General features: G+C 37.9%; 1 protein-coding gene across 1 annotated transcript in view; it reads left to right on the top strand.

Annotated features, from left to right (window-relative positions):
* CEP192 (centrosomal protein 192) overlaps positions 1 to 26,734 on the top strand; it is an 85,347-nt gene that overhangs the window by 21,559 nt on the left and 37,054 nt on the right. Inside the window, exons 15-28 of the mRNA XM_074573549.1 lie at positions 1,415 to 1,547; positions 2,853 to 3,007; positions 5,422 to 5,562; positions 5,818 to 6,154; positions 6,492 to 6,632; positions 9,069 to 9,133; positions 9,215 to 9,406; positions 10,347 to 10,470; positions 12,481 to 12,611; positions 15,257 to 16,295; positions 16,406 to 16,532; positions 17,959 to 18,127; positions 22,341 to 23,241; positions 25,077 to 25,225. Coding sequence (XP_074429650.1) covers positions 1,415 to 1,547; positions 2,853 to 3,007; positions 5,422 to 5,562; positions 5,818 to 6,154; positions 6,492 to 6,632; positions 9,069 to 9,133; positions 9,215 to 9,406; positions 10,347 to 10,470; positions 12,481 to 12,611; positions 15,257 to 16,295; positions 16,406 to 16,532; positions 17,959 to 18,127; positions 22,341 to 23,241; positions 25,077 to 25,225 — 3,804 coding nt within the window. The remainder of the gene's footprint in view (positions 1 to 1,414; positions 1,548 to 2,852; positions 3,008 to 5,421; positions 5,563 to 5,817; positions 6,155 to 6,491; positions 6,633 to 9,068; positions 9,134 to 9,214; positions 9,407 to 10,346; positions 10,471 to 12,480; positions 12,612 to 15,256; positions 16,296 to 16,405; positions 16,533 to 17,958; positions 18,128 to 22,340; positions 23,242 to 25,076; positions 25,226 to 26,734) is intronic.

Below are 26,734 nucleotides of genomic sequence, written 5' to 3'. Positions count from 1 at the left end.
CTAACAGTGCTAGCATGCTGAATATGTCATGCCTCACTTTGTCTCCTTTGTGCAGATCACTGAACATAATTAGTACCATGGGAGCATGACTCCACTTGATCTTTCTCAATTGTGAAACTTGTTCATTGCTGGCCTCTGCTGTCTTGTAGTTCTTTATCCATGTAAGGACTTACATTTTATTCCAATTCTAGTTTAGCTTAGTGAAAAGCCTTTTAAGGAGCTTCTTGGAATACTTTTGGAGTAGGCAATATGATTTGACTTGCCCCTGTACTTGTTAATTACTTTGAGGAATGTTAGTTTGGATGACTTCTTCAGTGTCCTTAACAGTAAAAATTGCACTGTTTGTAAGAATGCAGTTGTCGTCCTGCCTCTGGGTTTGTTTTTTTCCTTTTTTTTTTTTTGTTTGGTTTTTTTTTGGCTTGGTTTTTTTTTTGTGTGTGTGTCTGTATGCCAGAGCTAGCAAATAGCTGCCTGTATTGACAGGTAGGACTGTGTTTCAGCTGTTTTTATCTACTATGTTAGGGAAGCTGGCAGTTATGGGCACAGAGATACAAGGCAGACAGGAATGGGAGGTCTTGTGGCCTTTATGGAAAATATGCCTCAGCCTGCAGCCAGATGCTGTACAGTGTGTGCTCCTTAATGTGTCAGCTGGTATTTACTGAATTGATTTAGTTTTCTTTCATTTGATTTTTCTAGGGTTTTTCTAGGGGGTTTCAGTGAGTTGCAGTTGAATGCTCACAGGGTGTCACCCGAAAACCATAATTCAAGTCCCTTTCAAATTTTTTACTTTCTGAACTTTGACTTTTTTGCTGTCTGTCAAAGGTGATCTGTTTATCACAAAGATTGTGAGACTAAATCCAAAACAGACAGTACATCATGCTGTTTTTAAAAATCATTCAGGTATATAAAAGATGTAATATTTACAGTTAGCTAGATTCAGCTGAAATACTACTTTATGAGTAATTGAGTATGTTCATTTGAAGAAATTATCAACAAAGGGTTGGTCTGGATGTATGATTTCTGAAGAAGCACTGTTTTAGCAGCACAGGAATTGAGAGTTGTCTTTGTACTTTTAAGTTGAGATTGCAGCTTAATGAATGGGGGGGACAATTTTTTTAAGTGTAAACTTTAATGCAATGGTTCAGTATCTTATTTTTGAGTTTTTTTAACTTTGCTGTCATTCAGATGTTTTTCCTTCTTTCCACTTTGATACCTGTATTTCTTGCATGTACGCGTCTGGAAGCTAGCAGGCAAAGTCCATTGGAACTAGAATGTTTGCTGGGATAAGTAGGAAAAAAAAAAAAGAGGGGGGGAGTTTTGGAATATTATTAACCTCCGTAATTGTTTATTATTAACTGACTTTATACAATAGCTAGGAACTCTAGAAACATTTCTGTATGGATGCTTTTCACAGGTTGGCCTGCGTGAACCTACTGAAAAGCTGATAGAAGGTGAAATCTCAAGTGATCATCTTAGCAATAGCCTTTCAAGTTTTTTGGAAAATGAGAAACTCTCATCTCTTGCAAGCTCAGAAGAAGATTCCACTGGTAAGTGCATTTATAACTCTGGGTTAGCTTAGTCTAAAATTCCGACGCAATGTTACTGTATTCTTGAGAAGAGGGGTGTTGTTTTACTGAAGCTTTTAGGAATTAGGAATTAATTATTAGGAACATAGGATTACGCTTGATGAAAAACTAGTATTAGAAATACCAAAGAAAACTGTGTTCATTGGGAAACTATTTTAAAATTGTAATAGGAGTAGGTGGCTATGGAATTTGTGAGAGAGAATCGCAGTGGGAAGCTTAATCTAAAAAATTAAACAACAGTCCTCAGTCACTGTGAATCAAAAATACAGGTAGAAATGTGGGCATTCATTTAATAAAGTGGTAACCCTAGCTACATTTTCAATTTAGATTAATAGAGATAAACTTTTATGATGAACATGTGCAAGCAGTTAGAATTAACTTTTACTTGAGTTTCAGTTCTCTTTAAATGCCGCATATGTACAGTGACACCCAAGTCGGAAGTCTAGTTTACATGCAGGGATAAAAGTGAGAGTTTGAGTTCTGTATAAGTAAAAAAGAGTTTTGAAATTTCTGTGCCCGTCCAGTGGCTGTTGCTGAAGGATGACATGCTCTTCTTTATTAATGCAGTTGACTTTTCACATAACATGAAGGATGACAGGGTATGACCTCAGATGCACCAAGAATGGGGAAGGCAGAGTGATAAATAGTTTTACTGCTGTCTTGAGATCAAGCAGCCCTGCATTCAAGAAAGGTTACTGTATTTCTCCCTGTTATATCTACAGATGTCATGACTGTCTTCTGAAGTCTTTCTTGTTGCATAACATCACTTTTGCATTAAGCGTATAAGAATTAAGTTAATAGAAAAATTGTGTCTTGGAAAATTTCTCACTTGGCAAATAGGAATAATACTGTTCTTAGTAATGGCACTTTGTTTGCCATTGAAGTATAGAACTATGCTTCAGTCACTTTCTGTGACATGTGAAATAAGTTACATTATTTTAATTTATGAGTATGTATACAATTTGTTGGTTGGAATGTGGTTATGTATAGATCATGTGAAGGAAGATGAGTCATTGATAGCCTAGGAGTTAACATGCTAGCTTATGGTCATCTTGTTTTGTTGTATATCGCTAGTCACGGAGTAAGACAATTACATGTTTTTGTGACCCAATTATTTTAAGGGAAAACCAAGATGATTCTGCTCTGACTCTGTGAGTGTGTTGTGAGGCTCAGTGTATTAAAAATTATGGAGTTGCTTTGGTAGTATGTCAGGTCATATGAAAGGTCCATGAAAGGTGAATGGGATATTTTCTTCTGTTTCACTAGATGAGGATATTGATGATGAAGAGTTCTTTGATAACCAACTAGAAGCCTATTTTGAGCAGATGATACAACCAGAAATGACAAGAGGAGCCAATGACATACAGAAACTCTCAGAATGCTGTGCAGCACTGAAGCTTTCTGAAAATGGCTTGTTTCAAGTAAGTTTAAAGTAAAGTTAAAATCTCAGCATGCCTGATGGTCCTTAAACATGGTAGCATTATTGAGGGTTGTCTGCTAGGTTTTACTTCTTTCCTGACAAACGCAAATACTATCCAACGGGTAGCCTGTACAGCAAAAGATTCTTTTTAAATTTAAAGGTAGCAAATACAGCTCTAAACTAGAAACAAAGCCGTTTGAGTGAACGTCTAACTTTTTCTGTTCCCTCTGCAAGGTTTTTCTTGGGGGGGAGATGGAAAAACAAAAAGAAAAGGAGCTAGGTAACTATTTTTGTATTTATTTTCCTCTACCTTGTAGTGCAGAGCTAGCAACTGATTCATCTGCTTTTTACAGGAGGTCTTGCTGTTTGTGATATAATGTGGAATTAGATATGTAGCTGGCTGTCCAAAGAGGTGTTAGCCAGGAAGGCCTGCAGCAAAGCTGAAGATTTTTTTTTTATGGTGTTTCCTTTATTCAAGTCTCAGTTCGGGTTTCCCACCCTTTTCTAACCCTGCTCCTCACACTCCTCTTTGTCTTGTGTGCAGCCTTCTCCTGATAAGAACCATATACAGTCAATGCTGTTACTCGATCTTGCAAAGGGGGAAAAAAACCCAAACTACTAAACTGTAAGACTGGATTTCTGTCCCTTCTCTGGGATGATGGAGACTTGTCCTCAGAGAAATCCTGTAATAATATGTCATTAATATTTCCTGAAGATGGGTGTTTCGTGCTGGACTACTAACTACTGCATTTCTTAATCCTTATTACAAGAGTAAAAATTGCTTTTAGAGTTTCGAATTGTTTATGCTGGTCAGAAATTATTGTACCTCTGAAGTACTCCCTTTAATGCTTTAAGGTATGAATGTTTCTTAGACACCTTGCTTCCCCTCTCAGCTTCCTAGTGGTGGTTTTTAGTGTCAGAGATTGTAAGATGTTTGTAGATAAGCATTTGGGATCCTCTCAAGTCCACTAAAGGAAATTATATCATTGGTAGCGAAGCTGAAGCCTCTACTGATACTGTTGTCTTGTGATGGCATGATTTTAATTTTGATTACTAGCAAAGAATTTTTGATGAAAGATAAATCTCCATAAGAAAGCTAATGCCAGTAAAATGCCTGCCTTACGCTGTCCCCTGCAGCCTGAGCAAGCTGGTCAGCTGAACTGAAACTAAGCCTATCTTTTGATCTCACTTGTAACTTGTTTCTAATATCCAGGAGACGGGCGTTTGTCTGTGTAGTAATTGCTTAATTTTAGTCTGATAGTTCTGTGACAAAACTACTTTCACTAGTTGAACTTATTGCTGCTCTTAATTAGAGTTACAGTTTTAACTGCAACAAAATTCAGAGAACAGAATGGAATTTTCTTTTAAGACATTGATTAAACTTATTGAAAAGGAATTTAATTCACTGCTGACAAGAGATTCTGGTTTATTTTTTGTTTCTGTAACTATTAAGGTAACATGCTGGCACTTATTTTCTATCATACAACTAGTTTATAAAATCTTTTTGATCACTGCTTTATTATCTTGGGTAGCAATTTCAAAAGTTTTATTAAGTGTATAATACCACAGAGACTCGTTTTTCCAGGAGAGTAAATAAGTCTCTTAAATAAGTGGTCAGGGTGTGAAAGGTAAGCGTAGAGCAGCAACTGACTGGCTTGTGCTTTATCTTTGAGCAGCAGTTATAGTTCCGTTACAAACAGAGTGCCAGGGATTAAGTGTCTTTTCATTTTCTTGGCTTTGCAATGATGGATGCAATCATGGCAGTTGCATGCTTGACCAGAATGGGAAAGCGTGATTGATTTAAACAGTTAAATGAACTGTAGCTTCTGAAATGTCAGGAATTTCCCAGCTGACATCAGAGTTTCCAAGCTGTGCTAAGTGACGTTAACCCTGTATAGGCAGTCTGCATAGGCTGCCAGTAGCTGATCTATGGCTGTATGTGAAGAAAGGAATAAGTGGTTGTTTGAAGAGTGAGAATAACACAGTTCTGCTCTCTGACCTCAGGTTTTCTCTACCTGTGTAAGATGTTTCTGCTTCACTGCCATTGTATATAGGCAGTGGGGTCGGTTGGATTCTGTGTTGGATTTGGAGGCCTTATCCAGAAGGGGAAGAGGAGTAGCATGCTGCTACGTGTGAATAAAAGGATGTAGTAGGAGTAAGACATTCTCCATCTTCTTGCGGTGTGCGACCTTGGAGGCAGATGCATGGATTGGCATAGCTAGGAACTACTGACCTTGGTGATGGTGCGAACAGCTAGAGATGCATCTGGCAGTGGCACATAAGTGAACAAAGAATAATAATGTCTTAAATAGAGAATTTCTTAACATTATGAAAACAACTGTAATGTTAGATTTTTTTTTTCTTTGGAATATCTGTATATTCCAGTGTAACTTAAATTTTAATTTTTTTTTAAAGGAGAACTTTCAGGTTCCTGACACTTACCAGGCTGTGACAGGAGTAGACTCTGGAAATGCTAGTGATGAAGATTCACAAAATCAAGCGATAACTGGATGTCCTGTGCAAAAAGAAATGCTGTCCAAAGAAGTACGGGAACTGGTATGAAATTGTCATATAAGTTTCTGTTTATTGTATAGAGTAAGACTATAGTGGAAGATGGCAGCGTGTTTGAAAACTTGTTAGAGGTTGAACTAACAACCCAAACTTTCTTTACAAAAAATTAATAACTCCACTTTGTTTTTAGATATATTTTTCAAACATGTTTAACTTGGACTCTTTTGTACCTAGAACTGTTAGCACAAGCAGTTAACAACTGCACTTCTGACACTTATCAAATTATTACTGTTTTCTAAGAATTCCATGACAACTGGAGATTTGGTAGACTCCTGCACCGCTGCTGACTTGCAGTTAGATTCAATGTATCTTCAGTGCATGGACAGCCATAAAGCAGATGTGTTGGATGTCCTTCCAAAGCAAGAAATACAATTCTCTGAGCGTCAGGCTGCAGCTTCTGGTGCAGATGTACTACACACAGCAAGAGGATTGTTGGCGCACTGCACCACTCCTAAAGTTCTTAGTGCAAATGCACCTCAGACAGATGCAACTGAATGTGAAGTCGGTCTTGCGGATACTTACCTGTCTCCAACTGCAGACAGCTGTGAGAACATAAGTTTAGCTACAACAGACAAAGGTAGGTTGCTTTAGATATAACCCATCTATACAATAGTATCCAGACCCCATTGTATGGAAAAAAAGAAAAATGCAAGGCTTACAGCTTTATTTCTAGTTGTGCAAGTTGGTGATAAAAACCAGTGTAGCACGAATACATTTTGACTTGGTTTTGTTTTAAAAAAAATATGGACTGTTGTGTATTGCACTTAACTTGTTTATTTGATGATGAAACTGGTTTAAGCTTGCAGTTGCAGCAACTTGAGCTATGTTGTTTCTGAGCTCCTTAATCTGAACTTAAGAGACTTTGCCATGTTCCTTTTTATTTTAATCAGTGTAGTATTTGATACATCTTCCAGGTGATTTACCACATAGCATTGTCTACCAAAATGAAGAGGGCAAATGGGTGACTGATCTTGCGTATTATACTTCGTTTGATGAAGAACAAGATTTAAATCTGTCTGAAGATGATAAAATAAATCAGGAGTTCATTACTGGACGTATGTAACCTTTTTCCTTTTTAGTTAGCTGTTGTTATCTGTAATAGTGTTAAGTAAACTTTCTTTTTTTTTTCACGTCAACAAATCAGTTATTTAGTGTTGCAAAGCCTCCAGGCTTTAGATACTACAAGTAATTTGGAAGGTGATGTTGGTAGTAGCCTACAATGATGTTATCATTAGTTATAGTTGATGGCTTCTTTTCATGTTTCTTACTCTTTCCATGAAGAGTCTTTTGTTTTGTTTCAAAAAGCATTCTAACATCTGTTGCTGGTACCTATTGTACGAGCAAAAGTAACTTCTGTAGCTGTCATTTCCACAATTTTTCCTTTGGACTTTATTTATTGTTATCCTTTTTTTCAAGAAGAAACACTAATCATTCTGTATTGCATGATGGTTAGACAAGAAATAATTGTAAACAAGAAATTACTACAAAGCTGGCTAAAACATGAAAAGAGCTGCTGAATTCAATAGCTGGTGATTTTTTTGTGTGTGTGTGTGAATCCCTTGGGAATGTCTTGATGCTGAAAAACGGTACTGGTACTGAAAAATGTTGGCGCTTGCTGAGGGGCTTTACTTCTAACAAATTCCAGGCTTTTTGAACCTCTCTTTACTTGAAGTTGTTTATTTTCCTTAAGCTATCTTAGACTGATCCTCATGAGAGTCTGTGTGTTTGTTGTACAGGCTTGGATAATGTGCATGTACTACTGTAGACAAATCAATTCCTTAGTACCAAAATGTCATCTATTTTACAAGACATACTCAAGCAATGTGTGCCACAGTATTTCTCCCAGTTTCTTCTAGTTTCTAAAGTTGACATATGGATGTGCTAATATATTCTAAAGATGTCCATGGTCCACTCAAGGCCCTTCTTTCAAAGAGAATGCTGTATGTGTTGCTGTCTAGAATTTTTTAGTTTGAATGAGTGATCAAACAGGGTTGATTGGTTGAAATAGTGTTTTTTGAACACTATAATGGTTTCCTGATGGAACAAGCAAATATGATCCAGTTTGGTAGAAACTTCTGTATCTACTATGTCAGTAAAGCAGAGCTCCTCTGTTATTTTTCAAATGCCAGGATATTTCAGACACTTTCCTGCATCTCAGACTCCAGTTGTCAAGTGATTACAGTATTTGACTGTTGTAAATTTTTCCAGTGCTGTTTAGTGTTTTCCCACCTAATGGAGTTTTAAAGCAGTCCTGCTTTTGATCTGATTGGCTTACCTGTTCGCACAGGTTCTGTGCTTACAGATTCAGCGTGGTTAGCATTCTCCTGGCTGTTAGTTTGCCTGTCTACAATGCTTGAGTGTGATGCTTGACAGCTGAGAGTTTATTGGTAGGGACAGAGTGGAAATGTTACATCTGATGCTTCTGAGTCTTATTTATGATGTGTCTATCTCTGTCAGCAAACTCTGTACACAGTGTGTTCTTGTATGGAATAGTGCAGCATAGCTCACGTGACAGAGGTTGCTTGTGTCAGAGAGCTGTATGGTTTCTACAGAGGATTGAGGAAGAACTGATACTGACTTAAAGTTCAAGTAGGTAAAACAATGCGTCATTGGTAGTGCTAGGCTGCCTTTAGGAAGTGCGGTTGGATTGCTTAATAAAGATGTATTCTAACTTTGTTTCTGTCTGCAGAGTATGCATTGCAACTTCCCATAAGGAATTTTATGGACAAAACCTGTATTCACTTTACAAGTTTGTGGCCATTCTTGACTTAATCCTCCATTTGCCCTGTGTCCTCTGTGACTGGGGATGCTGTGTGTACAAGGTCACATATTTTCTAAGTTTTGATGGGCTTAATGATACATTAACGTTGAAATAAGGTGGTAGAGCAATCTCTCTCAATCAGCAGTTTTTCACGTCATTTTGGTGAAGAGACTTTAAGTGTTCATTGTTCTGTGAATGATAATTGTGAAAATAATACAAGCATTTGAATTTAAAAGAAGTATTGATTTATTTGGCCTGTTAATATGCACGGGTATTTCATGAACTGGTACAAAGCAGTCTGTTTCTTTTGCTCCAGTTCACAGGTACCACATTGATAAAATTTCCAAAACCAAGTGTAGTAAAAGTTTGTTTGGAGAAGTAGCCATGTGATGCTCAATTCTAGCTAGTATGGTTAGTATAACCTATGAAAAGTTATAGTTTGGTTTGGGGTTAAAGCCGTAAGAGACTTTCTTTATTAACTGCTGTCCTGGTTTGAGTAAGTTAGCTAAATGCTGCTTTTACTTTGGCTTTTAAAGATCCAGGGAGTACTTTTAAAACAAATTTCATATGAACTTTTCTCACCGTAACTGGGTGGAATAACTCCTAGTATGTCCCAGTCTGTCTCAGATATAGAATTAAATATTGCAGTACCTGTCCCTCAAAATCTAGTGTAATGATAGCACTTAAGAACTTATGCCTTATTTTAATAAATGTTCTCTTTGGTTTTAAGCTGAAGCAGCAGCTATGATTGCACAAGACCAGGAAGAATTTGAGAAAGCGCGCAAACTTGTGCAGGTAACTAATTATCTCACTGTAAACAGAACAATTCTTTAATTTATTTGCAAGTTACAACTTCTGAAATGTCTTTGTCTGCAGGTGGAAAAAGTAGACATTCTAAATGCATCTGAATTAGCAGATACTTCATGGAAATCTGCCAATAGCTGCATTCTGCCGAGAACATCTGATCTTGATAAAGATGCCAGTTATTTACGTTTGTCTTTGGGGGAGTTCTTTGGTCAGAGATCTGAAGCTCTTGGTTGTCTTGGTGGAGGCAGTGATGTGAAACGGGTATGTATCTTGATGTTAATATTAAAACACAAGAAAAGGACAAGAACAACAGCTAGCCCTATTATTTAATTTTTTTTATGTTGTAACTAAGTCTGAGAACTACTTTTCCAAGTTCGCTTGCAAAGGAAATTCTCTGTGTGACAGGTCTGGATTGGCTTTTGTTTCCCACTTGTAATTTCTGATGTGAAGGGTTGTCTGGTATTACTGATGAATCTTGATCTTCACCTTTTGGTCAGAAACTAATTTTGTGTAGGATTAGAGAGAGAAAAATACACCATGCACAGGGTGCGAGTTGGAGGTGCAAGCAAGCATTCCACATAGTAGTTGAATGGAATGCTGCTCAGAGGTATTTGAACAGTGAGGGTCTTTGAATGGCTATTGACAGTTGATGTGCTATGTAGGCAAATGCCTAACTTCAGTAAAAATGTAGTCAGCTAGACCCTACCGTACCAGCATATTTCTGTATGCTTCTTGCGTCTATCCGATACCTGCCTCTTATCTGCTGTTGGTAGACAGTATCTCATCTGTCTACCAAAAAAGCAGGGGAGTGTGTGCAATGGGAGGAAGAAGTCAAATATCCTTATGTAATTCAGTTGTGTCCTGGTGAATTGGTAGAGTTGGTGTGTTCTGTCCTGGTGCATTCAGAGGCTGAATGACAGAGCATGCTTCCAGGCAGAGGTGATGAGAGCATATGTACTTTTTTTTGTTTAACTGCCATAAATAAGTTGTTAGTTTATTTTATGTATATATTGGAAGTTTACATATTTGGATTAGGCATTTGCAATGCTGGGAGGCATATGTTATTTCTCAGTGGTATGAGAGCCAGGCACCAACTGGGGAGCCACTGTGGCTGAAAGTGCTTTGCAAGCCCACTGAACCTATTTATTAATGGTTAAATTTACTCATGCTGTATTCTGGGCTAATTTTATTTTTTTTATAGCCATCTTTTGGTTACTATATTACATCTCCGAAGAAAAGGCAACCGGTTGCTTTGCTAAGACAATCCGATTCATCAGGAAGTCACATCGCCCAAGAGATTTCGCAATTGTCTGAAGTGTTTTCAGGTAATTATAGAACAGAAGGGTCAGCCCTAGAGAGTGGTTATAACAGTAGTTAAAAATTACTTGTATGTAACTGTTAAAACTATTAAGAGTAATCTGTGATAGAAAGACTATAGTTTTCATTCACCAAATATCTTTTTTGCTGTGAGCACCTCCCCTGCACCTCTCCCGCACCTCCTTCCCAGAGAAAAACACAGAACCTAAACACTTACAAGAGAGAACATTCTAATACTAAGTACTGTCCTAAATTGTCTTGGATATTTCACCATTTTCAGATACTGGATAACTACTAGAATGTCTTGTAGTAATTAAAGTCTGTTCAGAGTTTCCCTGTTGAAAAAGCTGTATAAACATGTTGCCAAAAAACTGAAAAACAAAACCCCCAGAAAACTGGTCTGTTTGCTCATATAAGTATAGAGGATATTGGGGGGGGAAAAAAGGAAAACAATTCGGGTTATAGCTGAGCTGACAGCGTGTGTATAAAACATAATCTACTTTTTTCCTGCCACGTTTAAAAAAAATAATAATTACACTCTCACGATATTTGCTTAACTTTAATAATTTTGGAGGTTCTTCCAAAATTTTGTATGTAAAAATCACAGCAAGCGTTTTGGTGCATATATGTCTATCAACTTAATAAGGTGTGTTTAGGAAAGGATGAGTGCATTTTAAAGCATCTCTACTGCTCTTGATAGAACTGTGGCAACATCAGTCTTTGTGAACCTGCATGTACAGCAAGGAGCCTGCTTCCTTGAAAGAGCTTTACAGCTGTAATTTTCCTCATTTCCCCCCCCCCCGTCCCCCCGCATGTGGGGACCTTGCAAATATTTTTAAAAGGTCTCTAATTGTTATTTTTAATCTAGTGTTAATGTGCTTAAATTCACTATACAATACTCTGGATTTTTGTCCAAAATATTTTTTGTCAAAAAATAATGTTCAATTAAATTCAAGTTATAATTGCTACTTTGAATAATAGAAAAATACCTTAATGTGCTCTGCAGTTCTTCTGATACGAAGTTTGCTATAAATGCTTGAGAAAATAGTTATTTGGGTCACTTTGTGGCCAAGATATTAGTAGTTACTGCCACTTGATTTTCAGTAGTACTGGCAATAATGATCTTTATCAGCAATACCAGTATGCAATTCCTGCTTCAGGAGCAGGATGGAGCAGGAGCATCCGAAGCAGGTGGAGAGGAAGCTGAGAGGTCAGCAATCTGAGGAGGGGGGTTAACTTGAAATACAAAGTATATCCAAACCCAAAATATCTACTATAAGAACAGAAACAAAGGAAAAACAAACAACCAAAAACTCCCACCAAACAAAAAAACCCAATGCAACACCGTCCCTTCCCCACAAAAATAATCAACCCAAAAATATTTATTTTGTACGTTTCTCACTATCAGAGCATCTTCACAAGTTGGTTTAGTATTCTATGGAGTCCAGATGTTTTCCTTCAAGCAGGAACTCATTTGTTGAAATGGCAGCCTCTAGATCTCATATGAACAATACCTCCTAGTTTGGGTTTGATCTCCTAATCAAGAAGATTATTCGTGGTTTTGATGGTTTCAGAAACATACCTCTCCGTCCTAAACATAATCCTTCAAAATCACCTGTTTACTGCTATCTACCTCAGTCAAACGCTGTCTCCAGCATAAGAAAACTGGCTTTACTCAGATTTAACTCTTCTAGTTTTCTACTGGAGTTTGGCCTACTATCTTGCAAACACCATTTTATGAAAAGGTTTATTTGGCTTACACTAGTATGATAAACTGTGTGAAAATAAAATTTGAAGAGTGAGCAAGGTAGTCATAATTCCAGCTAATTTTGTGACCTCAGTGTAAACTTTGAGTACTCTACAAGAAACTGTTGATGCTCACAGTATTTGGGTTTGTGCCATTATGGCAGCTCTTTTTTTCTATAGAGAGTTAAGGGAGCATGTGTATCACAAGAATGCAAGTATTTAGAAAATTTACTTACTGTAAATTAATTCTCTGTCTTTTTCTTTGTTCTTAGATGACTTAGAAATACAAACAAAAGAACATGCAAATTCTACCAGCTGTGAGGGTGCATGGCATAGGATGGATACTGTAGCTGGAATACATAAAAGCATTAATACAGAAGCTGCTACCAAAAGTAAAGCAAAGGTATTTCTCTTGTATTTTTCTATTAAGTGCAACTATGAACTTGAACAAAATTAAAATAACTCCCATTATTATTGTTTCTTTTAATATGACTAAATTAGGCCTTTCATATCCGCTGACTGCTTTTTATATTGATCATTTGAATCATAGCAGGTGACACTGATTGTTAGGATAGTTTGATTAGAATGCCGTGATCCTTTAGTGAGTCAGGTGTTACTATCACCATCTCACTCTTGTTTTTCTCCCTACTTCACTTTTGGAGTTGCTTGGTCTGTCAGCCCATAGTTTTTCAGAAGTTCCTAGGGTATTGATGTTCTGCGATCAAGTTTCTGAATTTCAGCTATGTCTTCCCCTTCTGGTTTTTTGTTTTTTTTTTTTTTTTTTTTTGTTTTTTTTTTTGTTTTTTTTTTTTTTTAACGAAACAACTTGTCTCTATCATGTGAATAAAGTCTTTCACTGAGTAAAAATATTCAAAAATATCGATGTGGTGCAAGTCTAAAAAAGATTTATTTTCAATTTGGTAATCCTAGACACCTACCTTCTCTGCCTTAACATGTCATGTTCTTTTTCTGATCAGGTAGAACACATGCAGACCCATTCAGTTACAGGAACAGCTCTTCTCCTACATGGTCACTGAGAGGAATCAGTAGCTAGCAAGTTTGACTTGGTTTAGCTGATCAAATAATGAAAGCTGCAGACTTTAACGCAGAAGGACTGGTTGGATCGTTCATCTGACTGTCTTAAGTGCTTTTCTTTCTAATTGATCCTTATCCCTATTGTTCTAGATACAAAATGACTAATTTGGAATTTTGATAATGTATATCCAGATTCTAATCTACCCTACCCTCAATTTGTACAAGTTTAGGTCACCTTCAGTCTGATATAAATGCTAAAATGTTCACAAACAGAGACAAATCACAGAATGGTTGAGGTCAGAAGGCACTCCTGGAGATCATCTAGTCCATCCCTTGTTGCTCAAAGCCAGATCAAATAGACCAGGTTGATCAAAGTCTGGTTGTGTTTTGAATATCTCCAACGATGGAGACTCTATAGTCTCTTGGGGTTCTCTTGGCAGGCAGTTCCAGTGTTTGATCATGTTGACATTAAAAATCTTTCCCTTATGTTTAAATGGAATTTTTTGTATTTAAAATTGTGCCCATTGCCTTCTCTCTTCTTGCTGGATACCTCAGAGAAGAGTCTGGGTCCGTCTTCTTTACTCCTCCCTGCTCCTCTTCTCTCTGCATCAGCTGTTTGTACACATTGATAAGATTTCCTCCTGAACCTTGTCTTCTTGAGGCTAAACAGCTCTCTCCTTATATGACAGATGCTCTAAGCTCTTGTTCGTCTTTGTGGTCCTTCATTAGACTCTCTCCAGTATGTCCATGTCTCTCTTCTACTGGGGAGTCCATAACAGGACACAGCATTTCAGATGTGGTTGCACCAGTGCTGAGTAGAGGGGAAGAATTACCTCCTTATGCCTGCTGGCAACTCTTTCTTACTGCAGCCCAGGATGCTGTTGGCCGCCTTTGCCGCATTGCTGGTTCATGGCCAACTTCATGTCCACCAGGACCCCCAAGTCCTCTTCTCCCAAGCTGCTTTCCAGCTGGTTGGTCCCCAGCCTGCATGAGTGCATGGGGGTATTCTTCCCTAGGTGCTGATCTTGGTATTTCCCTCTGAGCTTCGTGAGATGCTTCTCAGCCTGTCTTTCTGGCCTGTTGAGGTTCCTCTGAATAACAGCCCATTCACCTCGTGCATCAACTGCACCTCCCAATTTTGTATGATGATTGAACTTGCTGAGGGCGCACTCTGCCCCATCATCTGTGTCATTAATGAAGGCGTTGAACAGTACGGGCCTCTGTCTTGATCCTTGGGGTACTCCACTAGTGAATGGCTGGTCTCCTGCTGGACTTTGTGCTGCTGATCACACCCTTTGAGCCTGGCAGTTCAGCCAGTTTTGAGTCCAGCCGTGGTCTACTTACCTGCTCCACACTTCATCAGTTTTTTTATGAGGATGTTGCAAAGACATGCGTGTGTATCTACAAGAGGACAGATGCTTTCTTTTCTTCCTGAATGTTTGTGTGTCTAAGAGAGGTGGGTAGAGATTATGGTCTGGACATGACTGTCTAGTTATTCCATGCCATTTGCTAAGAATAGTCAGTGTGAAAACTAAAGAAGAAATCAGACTTGAGTGATAGAGGAAACTGTAGAAATAGCTTTGTTTTCCCCTTGTAGAGGGGCAGATGATCTAAAGTTGATTGGGAAAATGCTGTGTATTTGGTCATGGTAGTTTCTTCCCTGCTATTTGTTCCTGATGGAATTTTACTCCCAGTTCTTCCAACTGAATTAAAACACTTTAGGATTTTGTAAGTTTTACAGGAACTAAGGCGTTCCTAGCAGGCAATCTTTAGTCTTTTGAAAAAACCTCTGTGGAGTAATCTTAAAAAATCAGTACGATGAGAATTATGCCTATTGCAGTATTCCTTCTTGACAGGCGATTAAAAAATGTGACAACCAGAAATGTTAATATATTACCATATACTGAAGTGCAAAATAATTTAAAAAAAACCAACAACCATCAAAACACAAAACCCAAAATGCTAAACAAATATTTCTTAATTTGGTGCTTAACTCATTTTTGTTTGTTGTAGGATGGAATTCATAAAGACAAGTTTGAAGATGGCTTATCTAATCATTCTGACTCTGTCCTGAGTATTAGCACAATTGCCTCTGCTATTGCTAATGCTTCCTCCAGTGCTGATCCTTCCCAGTTGGCTGCTATGATGATGGCACTCTCTAAGAAAAGTAAAAGAACATGTTTCCTTCCTGGAATTGTTAAAGAGACGGAACTGTCTGCTAATCAGATATTATCCATCAATGTGGAAAATAGTGTATTTGATATGGAAAAATACCTCAAAAAAACAGATGAGATTGGACATGAAAGTGAATATGAGAGTATTGTGAAACATGAAGCATCTGCCCAGAACCTTATGCTTGATACCTTTTTACTGGGTAAAGATAAAAATAAAGATACTCTTGCAGAAGATTTGATAAATAATCATAGCAAGCAGCAAGAAATAGAGAAGCGATTACTGGATTATTTTAATGAAGAAAATGGTATTCAGAATGTCTCTAATCTGTCTGGTGTTCCCAGCCATGAAGATGTAACTGCAAATAGTGTTGAATATTCTGAAAAGTTGTCAGATTTGGTAAATAGTAAACATTTACAGTCAATGAATGCTGATCTTGGATCAGACACGCTCAGTACCCAGACCTCACCTACTGGAAATGAAGCACAGACATGTGGAATTCCTTTAGCAGCAAAAATGGAAGCGGCACAGAGAAGTTTGCTTGCTTACCAGGCCAGTGATCTCACTAGTAGATGTATCAGGGAAGACACAGAAACAGTAGATCGAGGAACAAATGCTGTTCCTGAACCATGTGATGATTTGGTGGAAAGAAGTACAGGAAACACTCTGTCACTCAGTAACTTAAAATCTGCCAAGCAATCTAGTAAATATGTCTCAGTAAGTCCTACAGAAGCAAAGTCTACACAGAAAATGAACAATGATGAAAAGCAGCAAAATGCAAAAATAGACACACGAAATAAAGATGCCAGTATTGTTTGCGGTGGGAGTGCAAAACATGTAACTTTTGAGAAGCTCTCCCTGACTTCCCAGAACAGTACTGGTAAGTAAACCTATATAAATGTAACCAGTTGTTGAAAAGGCTTTTCTTGGCAGTAGACTTGTTCCATGTGCTTAAATAAATACTGTTATTAAATTCTGCTTATTTGCCAGAGCATAAACCAATTCAACCTGAATGCGAGCTGCAGCCTCTGGAGGATGAGCAGTATAGCTTCAGACCTTCAACTTCACCACTAATCCACTCTTCTCCTAGTGAGACTTCTGGAACAGTATTTTCAGGGTAAATTTCTTGGTGTGGTTTATAAGAATAATTAATGCTTCATGAGGATTTTTGAGGAATCAAGTTTTAGTTTAATGTTGTCCTTGATCTCGGCTTATAGACGATCTTTATTAGACTAAGACTGCCTTCTCTTTGCTTTTATTATGTATATGGGAAAGCAGTCTTAGGCAATTGTTAACCTTTTATTTTCCTCACTGCTCTGATGAAACAGAAATGCTGGATAGAATGTGCTGTTTCTGCTCAGGATTATCCAGTAATCTGAGAATACAAAATATTCAGTCTGTTAGCTAGTCATATAGCTCAGATACCTAAAACTGTTTGTTGATGGAGCTATAGAATCCCATATTTATTAATTGTTGTTCTAGTGTAATTCCTCTATTACAAATAAAGCTATTTGGTTAGGGGTTATGATGTTAATTACAAGATAACAAAGCTTGGCATTGTGTAGACCAATGAAGATGTGGGTTTTTTTTAAACTTAGAAGTATTTCACTCAGTTTGGTTCTCTGATTCATACCACTGCTTGTTGTGAGAGAAGATGGGTAAAAGTATTTGTTTTGCTTTTAACTACTTCACATTTTGAAACTGCATGTTGTGCCTAAGATTTAAGGCTTCTTTAGCAACTGAAAGGGTGATGTTTTCTAAACAAGCTCCCACAACAATAAGTGTTGTATAAATGATAAGATTACAACTAAGTTGATTGTTTAGTCTTAAACATATAAACGTGGCCAGTAGTCAGTGCTATGTACATGCTCAGAAAAAGAAGAGGCAACTGATTTCTTCGCCCTAACTTTTAAGGTCACTGTTTGATACTTAACTACAGTTAGCGTGTCATATATGATATTAGAATTACAGGCTGTCTGGCATTTCTAGGAAGTTAAAATGTGTATTTTTGTAAGTGTGTTATATAGATTAGGATTTCCAGTTAAAATTGTCAGTGACTTAAGTTGTTTTCATGTTATCTCTTCTGGTCTTACAAAGTGGTGAGAGATCCTGTGTTTTCAGGTGTGTGAAATGAAGAGAATCTCAGCAATGAATAGGAGCTACTAATGTGTGATGCCTGGGATATTGAATAATTTAATTTGGCATTCTTCCATGTAGCTAGATACAAGTATATCGATTCATGTTTTTTATTTTAATAAGTTGTTGTGTTGTTTCTGTGACCTTAGCATCTGAGTTCAGTTGTAGAACTCTGATGCTTTGCCTTTATGGATGTGTATCCAATGAAAATGAGTTTTATGTACATCGAAGGTAGAACTTGTAAAGGTTAATTGAGAGCTGATTTCTCATTTCTACTGACTGTACTAAACAGAGTGGCTATCTAAGTTGACTTTTAGAAGAGTATAGCTAATGCGTAGCAGTGTTTTTCTTGATGGTAGCATTAGAAATATATTCTAATACTGACATAGTTTGAATCTGTTTTTCAGGTCTGAAACTGACTTTACTTGCACATCACATTATCAGGAATCTTGCAAAGAGAGTGTACTACCTCGGTCAGTTTACACAAGTCCTAGCATGAGCAGATTAACATATGTCTCTGCATCTGACAGCACCCTTAAGAACACAGCTGTAATACATAATACGGAGACGTACTGGGTAAGAATGTCTTGAACTGTAAATATGTATTAATTCCTTTTCTTTAAAAAAACAAACAAAACACCACCTCCCTTTCACCCCCAAACCCTTCAATTGGAAAAGTCGTAAGAGTTGTAAGAGTTTCAGAACAGTTTAGGACGTGCCGTGTATAGGGAAAAGATGTTCAGCTTCTCCCCCACTCCTGAGTTTCAGAAATTTAAATTCTGAAATAGATTGTATTAAATGTACAAGCTCTAATGAATATAAACATAGTAAAACATTCAAAGAAAAAAGTTAGAGGTGGTGTATTTTTCCCCTTTCATTTTTTTCCTCAATTTCTTGTTAAGTCATTCAGTTCTTGGAATGCAATGCGGTATTCCAGTAGTAGTTTGTAGGATCTGTATCCGCTTTCATCACTCCTGAGGCTCCCTTTCTGCTCAGCTTCAGCTGTTAGCGGTTTGGGGTTTTTTTTCCGGCTGGAGGAATGTTTATAAATATGGATTTTAGCTTTAAATTCTTTTATCAGGACTGAAGCTATCATTTTCTACCTTTGCCAGTCATCCTGACTGTTCTTACTGCTTTAGCAGAGTGTAGTCTGAGAGTGAAACTTCTGTTCAGACTTGCAATGTTATGCTGATTAACATAATTGGCATTCTTTTATCTAAACCATGGGTCCCTTGGAATCTGGAATCTTCCTGTTATGCCTTCCCCATTCTAAAGTGTGTGGAAATGTGGATGGACCTTTAAAAACAAACAAACAAAAGCTGAAAAGCCTTTCTGACTGCATCCGTATCTGAGTAAATCTGAGTGGTTACATTTGTTTTGCAATGTCATAGAATCATGGAATTGCCTGGGTTGGAAGGGGCCTTTCAGATCATCTGGTCCAACCATCAACCTAACACTGACAAAAACCATCACTAAACCATATCGCTAAGTACTACATCTACTTGTCTTTTAAATACCTCCAGGGATGACGATTCCACCACTTCCCTGGGCAGCCTGTTCCAGTGGTTGATAACCCTTTCAGTGTAAAAATTTTTCCAGTGTAAAAATTTTTCCAGTCTAAATCCAGCCTAAACCTCCCCTGGCGCAACTTGAGGCCACTTCTTCTTGTCTTATAACTTGTCACTTGGGAGAAGAGACCAACCCCTACCTCTCTACAACCTCTTTTCAGGTAGTTGTAGAGAGCGATAAGGTCTCCCCTCAGCCTCCTTTTCTCCAGGCTAAACAACCCCAGCTCCCTCAGCTGCTCCTCATAAGACTTGTTCTCCAGACCCCTCACCAGCTTCATTGCCCTCCTCTGGACCCGCTCCAACACTTCACTGTTTTTCTTGTAGTGAGGGGCCCAAAACTGGACACAGTATTCTCTGTCTTTCAGTTGTGGATTTCTCTAAGGCAGGAAACATGTTCTTTATTGTGCATTTTTTTCTCATTTGCAGTGGGTGAGGCTTTTCAGGACTGGTGGCTAGTGAAAGCTTAGTGAAGCCTTTTCTTCCTGTAGGAACACCAGCAACAAAGTTCCTTCATGCTGAAAGCATCGGGAAGAAGGAAGCATGTATTCTGGCTTATAGCCCATTTTATTCTAGGTCTAGCTGCTCAAGTTACATAGGGAATATCTGTTCTTTTCTATATTGATGTTTCCAGTGGGAATTGTAGTCCTGTAGGAGGGACCCTAAGGGCAAATTTAAGTGGGTATTTGCTTGCAGTCAACACTGGCATAGCGTCAGCTCTTGTGTCTGTTTCATGTTTGAAATGCATATGGTTCTAGATTCTTGTCATCTCATGAAAATGGGTGGCTCTTGATGCTTTGATGTAACTGGCTGCATACTTGTTTGCCCCTCTGTATTGAAGAGATGTTACTGTTTGAGTAGTCTTTGTTCCGCTGGGTAGTTTAGCAAGGAGATCATCAAGTACTTTGACAAAGTTTTACATTTGTATTATAAGTCCCGCTTATAAGACTGCAGTGTTAATTTATTCCTTTGGGTTAGTAATCTTCTATGATGAGAGAGAGAGACTGCTGAAAGAGAGAGACTGAGAGATCTTCATTTCATTTGTACTTGTTAAGAGCCACTTTCATGTCCCTTGCCTGAAGCTTCTTACAGACAACAAGAATGTTTGTGTTGGTGTTATCTTCAGATCTGAGTATTTCCTATAGCACAATTTCTTTAACCAGTGGTATCCTCTCCCTCTAACACTAGGGTCAGGTTGTCAAAGCTGCATGATTTTTAATTTATTTTTTTTTTTTCTTATTTCATGTTTGGTTGATTTGTCCTGCTGAGCCATCTCACCTCAGGCAGCTGCCCTGAATGCCCTTTTTAAAGCATTGTAACTCGCAGCTTACTTTTCTACAACAATGTGAACAGCTACTTTATTGCTCTTTCCCCGTCTTCCACGTGCCTTTCTCTGCCTCCCAAGTCCTGTTTACTTAAGGTGAACCATTGCTTTATACTGTAGTTACTCTTTATCCTTTTGTGTAGCTCACTTGTTCCTGTGTCAGAATCCTCTAAGTACACCTGCCCTGAGCTGATGTCTGATTGCTTTGATACCACACTGTCTGGTTTGGGTTTTGAAACTTCTAAAAATTATTTTGAAACTCCATTTTAAAAAATGGAATCTGTGGTCCAGATGTACTTCACAAGAAAAAACTAACATTTGTATCACATCTGAAGAACACTAATTTTTTCAGATTGGTAGGGGAAATAACTGGAATTCCATCCACTCTATTGTGAAGACTGACAAATTTGGTGCCAGTTATGGGAGGGTGGTTGTCTCATGGTCGGTCCCCCTCCACTGATTAGTGCCAATGCTTTTGTTAATGCTATTGTTAGTAGCTATGAACAGTGCATGAGAAAGTGTAATCACTTCTGCTGTTGACAGTTAACCCAATAGGAGATTCCTTGAAACACATTTGTGTGTATGCTGATTTATGATTTGTACTTGTCTTTCTCTTGGTTTGATTTCTAAACACAAAATCCCAAGACCCTGAGGATAAGGTCCATTCATTCCACCTACACCATGCATACCTGCCAAAATGGAAGGTCTTTGGCCTTGAATGGTCTCTGTGTGTGAGTGCACAAAGAAAATGTTTGTATTGGTGCTTTTTCATGTATCTTAAAACTGATCTTTTTTGATTAATGATTTGATTCGGGACTTCTCGGCTTTTTAATTTTTTCCTTAAAAAGCTGGCAAGTGCGTCTTTAGTGTGTGGTGTTTTTTCTTTCCTCAAAAAAAACCTATCTGTTATGATGTTACTGTAATTTACTGCTTCTAGGTCCTTAGCTTTTACTTCGTGTCTCTGTTTTTTAGAATAATAACATCTGTGAATCTGTCAGTGAGTTTAGGAATCTGCTCTGTTAGGTTTTTTTTTTCTTAGTACAGTTATTTTCCCACAGAATAACTTTGTAAAATCTCAGTGTGTCAAACATTTTTGGTCCTGTGGAAGCTCTCTGAGTTGTAACTTCAGAGAGCAGAGCATTCTTCTGGTGTTAATGCCTAGTGTGGCTGATTCCCCCCCACAATTGCTTGCTAACACTCCCACAGCAGGATAGAGGAGAGAATTGGAAGGGCAAAAGGGTGGGGTGGGGGACTGGTGGGTTGAGATAAAGACAGTTTAATAAGTGAAGGTCGGGGGGGGGGGGGGAAAGCGATGCAAAAGCAATCACTTGCTACCAGCAGATCAATGCCCAGATAGTCTCCAAGCAACAGCTACTTTGGAAAAATTATCCCACAGTTTTATTGCTGAGCATAGTATTACACGGTATGGATTCTCTCTTTGGTCAGTTGGGGTCAACTGTCCTGACAGTGTCCCCTCGCTACCTCTTGCCCACCCCCAGCCCACTCTCTGGAGTGGCAGAGTAAGAAATGGAGAAGGGCTTGACACAGAGCAAGCACTGCTCAGCAATAGCTAAAACACTGGTGTGTTACTAACGTTGTTTTGGTCACAGATCTAAAAATACAGCACCATAGGGGCTACCATGAAGAAAACTAACTCTATCGCAGCCACACCCAGTACACCTAGCTAGAATGTGACTTTAGACAGCAAACAGGTTGAAGTCGCAGGTTTTCTGTTTCAAAGTGAGGAGCCACAGATGTTACAAAAGAGAACTTCAGACAAGACTTGACAAACTTGATTATTTATCTTGGATGGCAATACTGGTATTAAGGTCTGTCTTGTTTTATGTACCCTATTGCTTTTCCAAAATTTGTAATACTGCATGTTATATTTGTTTACTAGAGTGAAAATGCGAGTGAACTGAGCACAACAATAATTCAAGCCAGCCCAACTCCTTCACAGGAGCATACACATGAAAATCTGGAAGACCACCCATGTCAAAGAAAGAGAAAAGAAGCACTGCTTAGTATTGACCCGAAATCAGAAGAAAATGAACTTGCAGGTCTTAAAAGAAAGCTTGATGATGTACTGTGTCAAGAACTGTCCAAAGAAGGTTTTTCGAAGAATGAAAAGCAGCTTTCATCTATTCCTTCAAATGTAGCAGCAAATCATAAAGAGCTAGACCATGTTAAATCAGCTTTACCAAGTAAATTCTGTATTTTTCAGCCACTTTCTGTTAATGTTGACGCACAAGAAGCGTGTCAGGATCCAACAAGCAAAGCACAGAGACAAGGATTACCATCCTTGAATGTATTACCCGTATATCCTGGATTAAGCACTTATATGCCATTTAATCAAAACTCATCTGGTGAACAATATGTTCCTATTTCAAGCTTTAAATCCCATGTCACTGCCTCTGAGAGTCAAGCAATGTGTTCTTCTGTTCCCACGTTGCTTACAGGACATTCTCTTGCAACGACTCCATTTGCACAACAGCATCTGGGAAATATACCATCTACTGGAAATACAGCTTTGTCTCAGTTTCATGGTTGCAGCTCTGCAGGTTTTGGTCTTCCATCAGGGCTTCCTTGTGCCGGTATACCAGCAGGACATGTTGAGAATCCACTTACGGTAGGAATTCCCATAGGTCCAAATATTGGTCCTGGCTCTTTGGGTGCAGCTTCACTCTGTAATCCACACACTACTTCCTGGAACAAGAATATCTTAAATATAAAATCATGTACGGGACAACCTCTTGGAGCTGTTGGAAACGAGTGGGAGTTGACAAAGTCACCTGGTATTGGTAAGTGTGTATTTTGGAGTCTGTTTAAAATGCAGCTGTGGACAAGAATGGTGATGATGATGATGCTAATGTTACAGTAGATAAAATTAAGATGACTATTAAGTGAAACGGTAATTATTCTTTTCTTTATGCAAGCTGTGTTATTTTAAAGAAAGGTATTTCTAATTTTCCTTATTTAGTGATGTTCTCTGAATTTAGTGTCTATTCTTATAGTACCCCTAATGGTCTTAAAAGAAATTTTTCATTATCTAGAAGAATTTCAGCATTCGTCAGCATTCAGTCATTTTGTGTTTGTTTAAAGGATTTAGAACTGTCTTTCATAGGAGGAAGAGAAATCCTAGCTGCAGTGCATGCTAGACAAGACAAGTCATGCTCTAGAAATTCAGTTCTTTTTTATTTGGAAAGTAGACAATGTTTCTGTCTCCAGCCTAACTTAGTATTAGCAGTCAGTTAAGCCAAAAAATCCAAGGAGAAGAGTGGAGGGCTTGGGCTATTTTCTGGTTATGAAGGGGAAAGACAAGCTGCCAAGTGCCTTCTGTACTTCCTGCTATTTCTCTGTATCTTGACATAGCTCGGAACCTAGGCAGTGCAAATTAGTGTTTCATTTTAAAGACCACTTTTAACCTATAGTCTCCTTAGTTGTTTTTTTGCTGTACTTTTTTCTGGCTAATTCTTTCAGATGAAATGACAAGCTAGTGGGGTTGAAGGTTTGAATTTGTGACAATTTATAGGTTATTTTGTGTTTATTGATTGTTTAAAATAATTGATCTTGTTAGTGCATTTTAAAACAGTAAAATTTGAACAATCTTACTCTTTGCCTGTTTTTAAGACCTATATTTTCTAGGTTTCTGTACGTGTTCTTGAATCTGAATGTCTATGTAGTCTAAACTTAATTCTTGGCAAACTTGAGGTTTTGAACTTAATTTCCAGTGATGCTAGTCTTAGTTTACATTTACACCTTCATACTTCTGCTAAATTTTTTTTGGGGGGAGGGGACTAAGTGTGTGTGGCTTTAAAATAAACTTGTTGCTCCAGTAACTAAAACTACTTCAGGTGACTATGTGTGTCTCTGACAAGGCAAACTTTTAATTTGATGTGAGTACCCATTAGTGGGTTTCTGGATGTAATGAAGATTGATCCTTGGCATGCCAGGGAACTCTTACCTCCATTTGAGCTTTCAGTTGTCATTATAATGTTGCAAGTCCTCTAAATGTGTTATTTTTGAATATTTTAGAAGTAAAGACTCCCTAGAAGTAATGTAGTTGAAGCAGTATTTCTTTTGATTTGGTGATAACTTTTTGCTGCACTTCTACAGCAAAAATCTACTCTAGGAGTACTCAGTATTTTTTGTAGCAGAAAACGTCTGAATACCTTTTTAGGTAACAGTTGTAGTCTGCTAAAAAAAAGATTTTCCTTTTGGTCAGTGTAAATTCTCCGAAGTTGTTGTAATACTGATATTCACACTTTCTAAGTTGGGCTAGTACTGATTAAATTGTGAACACTAAGTATTTTATATAAGGGGTGTGTGTGTATGCGTATATACACACACACACACGCTTTGTGGATCAGTGTGTGCATGGGATGTGCTGTTGCAATAAGTATTCTTGTTTGTGACAGTAGAACTCCAAGTAAGATGCAAATTAGAAACAATTGATTTGAAATTCTGAGTATCAGGCTTGTGGGAAAACATTCTTATGAGAACAGTAGGAGTCAAACGTTTCCTTGCCACAACACAGCATTTGTCAAATGAGTTTATAAACTTGACGTGGTGGCAGCCTGAGTGCTGATTTGCTTCTGGGTACTTGAAACTAACAGGAGCATGTCGTCTTTCAAAGGACACGTAAAAGTACCAGAAGAATTGAAGATCCCTAATGCTTGTTGTGTGGGAATTGCATCACAGACTCTTCTTAGCATTTTTAACCCAACTGAACGGTGGTTGCAGGTCAGCATTGGAATACTCAGTGTTTCCATTAATGGGGAAAAGGTAAGAGATTTTTTTTTTTAACAAAGCTATAAGGATAATGCTGTAATTTTACCAGAGCAATTAGAGCCCTCTGTACAGATTTGTAGTTTTTTCACATTTTAGAATTAATATACTCAAAAGCAGTGCTACCCTCTTTCAGCCAGGCCACTTGACTTATTCCAACAAGTAGGCATAGAGGAGGAAATGCCACATGATGGGATTGCCTTGTAGAATTGTTATGTGAGTGTAAAGTGTGGTAGGTTTGAATTTATTGCTTATTCATTCCTACCTTTGTATGCAAGAAAAGTCAGCCCTAGAAAAGAAAGCATCCATGCTGAGGACTGTTACCGCGAACAGGTGTTGTGCAGTTTGCTCCCATTTTTCTTGAAATCAGGAGATGCCGTGTGACAGAAAATGAGAAATATTTGGAGCAGGCTTCAAGCTAGATGGGTTGTTCTGTGGGTATATGTAGCTTGTAGGCCGTAGATTGAGCATCTTGCACTTTAAGTTCTATTTACTTCTGTCATCATAGTAATAATTCCAGAGGTAAAAGATCTCAAGAACATGAGAATGAGTTAAAGGTCCATCAGTAAAATTTAATTTGCTTTACTGATGAATACTCTTAGTAGAGAAGAATATAACAAATGAACAAGCATAGTATACTCGGAGCTTGTGGCAGTTTGATGCTTGGGAACTTTTGAGCTAGATGTTATTTCTATTAGTCTTTAGTGGACTGCTCTTTTTTTAGTTAATCTTTTGAAATTGTGCAGTGTTATCCACAGTTCAGTTGTGGATTCTGTGCACTACTGCTTTTTTCCCCTTTTTTTATTGTAAAGCTGGTTCTTGCTGGTTTTGTTTGATGGTTCTTATTACCGAGAAATAATGGACAATAATTCACTTTGTATATTGCTGCTTCTAAGTCTTATAAATCCTTATTATATCACTCCTTAGGTATATTTTTCAAGCAGATGCGGCACGTGTCTTTCCAGGAGTATGACTTCTGGTTTTGCTCTCATTTTTTCTGAATATTTCTTCTTTAAAAACCACCAAACCACAATTCTGTGTTTGTGTAGGTATATACATATATTATGAGCTAAGATTTCTTACATATTTTTCTAGTCGGTCAGTATAAATGGGGCAGCTCTTCAAACCTAAGACTGTTGTACCAGTAGGTGATTTTTTTTTTTTAATGAAATTACTTTACAGTTGACAGTCCCATTTACAGTTGTTTCTCTGAATAAATATATACATTTAATTTGTTTGCTGCACAATATAACTAAAAACCATTTTTTTCAGTCAAGTTAAATTTGAGATATGCTGAGTATGACTTGCAGTCTGTCTCTCCTGCTTGAAGATTATGAGTATGTTCACAACACAGACTTTAAGGCATCTGCACTAGGATTTACTTGTGACCTCCATCCAGTGACCTTTACCATACCATCCAGTGACTCTTCCACCATACCTATTCCTCCCATCCTTGATGCCAGAAAGCACCAAGTAGAATTGGCTTTGTTTATTTGCTGCTGTTCT

The sequence above is a fragment of the Larus michahellis genome, chromosome 2 (genome assembly GCF_964199755.1).
Source record: "Larus michahellis chromosome 2, bLarMic1.1, whole genome shotgun sequence".
In the NCBI taxonomy this organism is placed as follows: domain Eukaryota; kingdom Metazoa; phylum Chordata; class Aves; order Charadriiformes; family Laridae; genus Larus; species Larus michahellis.
The sequence above is the reverse complement of the archived record's forward strand: the minus strand, read 5'-3'. Positions and strand labels throughout refer to the sequence as shown.